The sequence below is a fragment of the Siniperca chuatsi genome, linkage group LG23 (genome assembly GCF_020085105.1).
Source record: "Siniperca chuatsi isolate FFG_IHB_CAS linkage group LG23, ASM2008510v1, whole genome shotgun sequence".
Lineage (NCBI taxonomy): Eukaryota > Metazoa > Chordata > Actinopteri > Centrarchiformes > Sinipercidae > Siniperca > Siniperca chuatsi.
Genome location: NC_058064.1, coordinates 5,430,746 through 5,437,018, shown reverse-complemented (window position 1 = coordinate 5,437,018; position 6,273 = coordinate 5,430,746). Strand labels below are relative to the sequence as shown.

At 40.8% G+C, this 6,273-nt stretch overlaps 1 protein-coding gene across 1 annotated transcript in view; it reads left to right on the top strand.

Moving 5' to 3' along the window:
• The first annotated feature begins 4,374 nt into the window (after positions 1-4,374).
• Positions 4,375-6,273, top strand: part of nup37 (nucleoporin 37) — a 31,800-nt gene continuing 29,901 nt past the window's right edge. Inside the window, exons 1-2 of the mRNA XM_044186005.1 lie at positions 4,375-4,660; positions 5,991-6,132. Coding sequence (XP_044041940.1) covers positions 4,418-4,660; positions 5,991-6,132 — 385 coding nt within the window. The 5' untranslated portion in view covers positions 4,375-4,417. The remainder of the gene's footprint in view (positions 4,661-5,990; positions 6,133-6,273) is intronic.

Genomic DNA, 6,273 nt, shown 5'->3' with positions numbered 1-6,273 from the left:
GATGTATATGGCACAATCAAACAATGATAAATTGGCTCTCTGGCCGGCGCTCAGCAGACGGCGGAGATCAAAATGTGGAGCAGCAGGGAGGTTGGCGAGGTCCGGGTCATCCCGGCTATCCTGGATGTTATTTCATCCTTCTCTATGACTAATACAGAATCAATTATCTCACCCTAATGGTCCAATTGCAGGCTGCAAGCTTGCAAGATTTAGAGTTCAAATAAATCAGAGAGAAATTGTGTGCAGGGAGGCCTGGGCAGTGACCAAGCCATAACAAATAAGCCAACTTTCAAAGTGAATACGGATATACAGTATCATCCATCCAATTATTCTCAAATACAAACGTCAGGATGTCTTGAAAATGCTCTGTTTATCCTCTTATATGTGCTAATTTTGGATTACACGGTGACTCAAGGAGTGCAGCACGAAGATGTTTGAATAACCTCAAGAACCAGGATGGTTCTGGAAAGAACACAATCCATTCCCATTGATCTGCATGCAATCAGGATCCAGTGCATCTAAGGACACAGATTTTGGACTGAGCCCTGAAACACAATATCTCCACACTCTTCAACTCCTCATCTTAAGCACACAATTGTCTTTTGAATGACCTTGTGGTCTGTTTTACTACACTCACCAATTTTACTACTTATTCTGCTGGTTGTTTTACAGGAAAAGTGGTTGTAAGGCTTCATCAGTCTTTAACCATTCATTTCTTTTCCAATAGGACACACAGGATTTCTCTTTGCTGGGTTTAACTTTTGCTCCTGCTGCTGTCAACTCAGCATTTGTTGTCTCTAATCCCAAATATCCTCATATCCTGAGGCTAGCATCCAATCTTGGCTAGTGATGAGTTGATCATGACAAATTTACAAGTAGCCTTGTGTCACATTTTATTGTTATTGTGAGCCAAGGCCAGATGTAAAAGGAAATAGAGATACAAGAATCCAGCAAGTGCACTGTGAGCCTCGCACTACAACGGGAATGTTAGCAGTTAGATTAAAGCATGTGTAAAAAAAAAAAAAAAAAAAAAATGTTAAAAAAGTTTTTAAAAAAGTGTCTAAACCATTTCAGTCGACAGTGGAAATTCACTGAGGCTTGATTATAGCAGGAGAGAGTGTTGGCTCAGCTGTGTGCTTTAAGAACCCATGATGTCAGAGCCTTATTTTCCTTGGAGAGACTCTCATCAGCTGCATTGTTCCAGGAAACCATGGTCTGTTCTCTGGGCAACAAAAAAATCCTGCCCAAAATGCGGTCCCCCCCTTTTGCACCCGCATCTCTGCTGAATGCAGCACGCCGGCCTCTGGCACAACTCAAGTCTCTGCAGCACAAACACACAGTTATCAAACATCACGCATGGAGCATCAGTGCATCACATTTCCCTGCTTCCCCTCTGCTGCAACAGTGTTTGTTTTTTCTTTCCTTTATATTTTCTATTAGAAGACAAGTGTCGGTGATGAAAGGCAGTGTTTTAATACAGAACGAGGAAATAATGTGTTGGCCCCCAGAGGATTATAAAACAATGCTGCTACTGATGTCATAGGGCCCAGACTTCTGAGGTCTCTACGCACAAAGCTGTAGGCGGTGTGATTGAAATACAGCACCGGCAACTGACAGGTGATGCAAGCAGCTGACAGAGCTGATGAAAAAACTACTCTGCAGCTTCCTCGCGTTTAAAATTTAAACCATGCACGAGGCCGAATCAAATCTGGACGCAATTACGACTGCTTACATACAGGACCAACTGTAAATCAGCGACAGCACAGCCAGTAGTTAAATAAACTTTACTGGCATCGGTTGAAGATTTGACGAGCTGTGTTGTGGAAACATAAAGATTTTGTAAATAATGTTCATGGATACCCACCGAATCACATCTGGTCCTCATAAGATTATTTGACTCTTGGCTTTTTTGCTAATGTTCTTTGTTAGAGAATTATGGTAATGATTTCTTAGAAATTCAGACCAGGGAAAAAATCACAGTTACCAGATAAAAGACCTTCACCACAGCTCAGAGTTCGTTGAATCTTCTCAGTAAGTGCCAAGGAAGCTGATAGAGCCCAGAAGTTTTGGATCAGGTGGACTTTGATTTGATTTGCAGTGTGTCTACTGTCAATATCAGTACATTAATACAGCCTATATCAGGAGAAATATGTGAAAAGTGAGTGGGAGATTATCAGAAAGAGCGAAAGAGCAAGAAAGGTTACAACAACAGAGCATGAAGCTCACAAGTTCAGTTGTGCTTCTGCTGGAACGGCCGTGCCCCTGTGGACAAGTTCAGTCCTTTAGTAGAAGTCCTCGCCCTCCAACAATAATACTTACAAAATAAAGGCGGACCGCTCCAAGTAAAATCACTTCAGCTGAGTTCAATAGCTATTATTCATGTCCTGGTTCTCCATCCTCTGTGCTACGGCTCCTGTGATGTTAATAAGGTAAGCCTTTTGAGCTGAGAAGAAGCCTGTGAGGAGATATGTCAACATGAAGGCCCTTTGGTTTTTGCTTGCCTCAGCCTTTTATCATCAGCTGATTGCCACCTTGGTGTGGGTGCCTGTCGATCAAATGCTCCCAGTCCCAAGACTTGATCACAGAGCTGTAGCATAGCAAATTCTCCTTTAAATGAATAGTTGGAGATTTTGGGAAGTACATTTATACGCTTTCTTGTCAAGAGTTAAATGAGAAGATTGATATCACTCTCATATCTATAAACTAAATATGAGGTTACATCCATCAGCCTGTTACCTTAGTATTGCATAAAGACTGGAAATACTGTTTAAAGGTAACAAAACCTGCCAGCATCTCTAAAGCTCACTATTAACACATTATGTCGTGTTTGTTGCGTAGAAATGTAAAATTACCAAGAGATTAGTCATGCTAGCAGCTATGTGAGGCCATACTTGCTTATACATGCTTTGAGATAAATGCTAACGTCAGCATGCTAAAAATGCTGACAATGACAATGCTAACATGCTGATGTTAAGCAGGTGTTACCACATTCACATCTTAGTTTAGCATGTTAGCATGCTAACATTTGCTAATTAGTACTAATGGCACTGATGGGAACGTCATTAGTTTTGCAGGTATTGGGTAATAAACTAAAGTATTGGACAAATTGAAATTTTGACCTGATGATGGCGCTAGATGAAATGTTAAGGGATCAACAAAGTTTTTTCAGTTCATCCTGAGGGGGCATGAATGTCTATCAAATTTTGTGACAATCCGTCCAATAGTTGTTGAGACATTTTACTCAAAACTACAAATGTCAACCTCATGGTGGCACTAGAGAATAAGTCAGCGGATCACCAAAGTCAGTAGGATTCATCCTCTGGGAATTATGAATGTCATTACAAAATTTCATGGCAGTCCATCGAGTAGTTGTTGAGATATTTCAGTCTCATCCAAAGAGGTGGACCAACCTACAGACCTACATTGCCATCCATAGAGTCACATTGCTAGCATGGCTAATAAAAACGAGACGTGGTTTTATGAGGGTTATGTGCCTTGTATGACTGTTTCTTGGCTGGGCGCAGTGACTCCACTGACAATCCTCCAGGAAGTTACAAACGAGATATAACGTGTTAATTAGTGAGCTTTAAAGGTCCCGGTAGGCAGATTTTTTACCTTTGGACAGCTAGCTGTGTCCCCCTGTTTCCAGTCTTTATGCTAAGCTAAGCAAACCGTCTCCTGGCTTTGGCTTCATATTTAGCGCACAGATATAGAAGTGGTATCGATCTTCTCATCTATCGCTCAGCAAGAAAGTGAATAAACCTATTTCCCAAAATGTCAAACTATTCCTTTAAAATTGCTCATCATCATTTTCTGTAGTAGCCTGTTGTCGAGACAGTTTGGAGGTTTTCATTCATGTAACTGACCTCCATTATAGGATTTTTCTCAGCCATGTGCAGACACTGATGCCTTTCAGAGAAAATGACTCACTATGACCACTCAATGGTTGTCTTTCATGCGGAGCAGTCAGTCTCTGTCCTCTCACCTGCTGGGTTCATTTCAGCATGTGGATTTTGAAGGAAAAGATCCACAATTAATTCCTGCCCTTTGACCTTCTCTGAGCCTTCTTGCCTCTTGGTGGAAATTACAGTCCTCCATGTTTCACCTTTTTATCCATTTGAATTAATCACAGCTCTAAACAGACAAAATAGAGCTATTCACCTTTTTCTTTATGAAGGAGCATCTATTAATGGAATTGCAGCACATTTGCTGTGACCTTTAAACTTCCTGTAACCTTCGGCCTTTAAGATGGATGCACATCTGCAGGAGACATGATGCTTTTTTACATTTAACAATTTTAAGGTGTAAGCAACATGCTCTCTCACTGAATATATAAGACGGCTGAGAGCCCGGTCACAACTGTCAATGGGCAAGAGAAGATCAGTCAAAGACTGTAGAACTAAATATTGTAGATACCATGATGTCTGTTTACTCTGTTCTGTATACTCTAGTGCTGTTCTCTGAGCTGAGCAGCCACTTGGTCACCGTAGCTATGCCTGCAACCAAAGTAGAAGACGGCGTAACAGAGCAAGATGGCTTGGGTTTGTTACTGGGGAACGAGCCCATGACTGAGCCCGCTGTGTTTCCCCCTGCGTACAGACGAAGCCGTGTGCTGAACGTGAGGGATGAAGATGGAAACCCTAAAATCATTATCATCTCAGTAAGTGTCACATTGCAATTGTTGATGACTCTTCAAAGTTTTAAGCTGTTTAAAGGGTTATGAAAAATCAGTTTAGCTCTTTAGTTCATCTGCGTATGCTTTTCACAACCTGGCAACCCAAATGTGTTTCTTATTATTGGCTTATAACTGAATTATAAACCATTACTAAATGATTTATTAACCACTATAACACCATTAGTTACAACTTAAAAGGCGACTTATTAGAAAGTGGTACCATTCACCCAAATGTCAAAAACAAACATATTTTCTCACAAGCCTCTAATTGTATCTAGCCATGCAGATAGTTTTAGTTTAGTTTGTCCAGATAACCATGTCTTAAATTTCTGCTTCTACCCCAATACAATGGAAGTAAATGGAATTTCACTGGCGGTGGTCACAGCATTTAAAAAAATTCAACAGACACTTCTCCATCCAGACACAAGTGTCCTGGGTACCCAAAATTTTCTTTTATTTTACAATGCTGTGAGCATCTTTTTTTGTTAATTGGATGAACGAATCCATTAAAGCTCAACAACAAATTAATGCAATCCAAGATTACCAGCTATTTGGATTATTCTTAGTCAATTCATCCCAAATAAATGTATCTGGCTAGTCTCTGTTTGCAGTCATTGAACTCTGCCAATGACAGTCATGCATCATAACTATTCATTTAATGAGATTTCTTTCTATAAACAACCGCAGCTAACCATAGTTCAACAACAACAAAGAGCACATTATCTCCATCCTGTGTCTGAACATTTTACCCCTTTCAATTGGTCACCGTCCTTGTGTCTACTGTTAAGTCAATATTTCATACACATCTATGAAAATCTTTTACGGCACCGTTGGAAAACCGGGAAATACTATTAGCTGAAAAGGTCAAATGATCACAAGCCTATAAAGATTTATTGGAATCACAGTGGGAAGAATGATGATATAACTGTGCTGTTTGGCTGTGATGTGTAGAGTTTATCTGGTGGCTGCGTCTCTTGTGTGTCATGAACATGGTGGTTATCTCTGTGGTAATGGGGAACAGGCAGCCATGATTGAGAGAACAAAGCCATCTGGGTGAACTGGAGCAGTGGAAGAAAACAGGCCACTGTGATGTAGTAAAAACGGGGAAACATATTTCTTCCATTTGGGGTTCCTGTGGCTTGGATCAGCTGGTAAAGACAGATCCAACACCTGTGCTGCAAGTGAAATAGACAATCTTTGAAAGCTGTTGCAAATTTGCTGTACCTTGACGATCCAGAGTTCAGATCCTGCAGTATGGAAATGTGTGTGGGCTTACGGTGTCACATGTAAATCACTGATCAATACTGTGTTTCAGGACATGAGGCTGAAAGGACACAGTATTCGTGGCCTGGACCCGGCCTTCACCCAGAGTCTTCCTCTGCCTTCGGGCCGAAGCTTGAGACACACTCCTGCCGAGCAGGGTTTGAAAAATGAGCGCAGAGACACAGACCTGGACAGTAAGTAACTGCAAACCAATTTTTCTTTATTGAGGTTAAAAAATGTTGACTAAAAGCTTCCAGTTTTGATTTTCTCAAGCATGTATCAACATACCAATAAAGTTGATTCTAATATCATACAGGACCATTTCAAATTTCTTG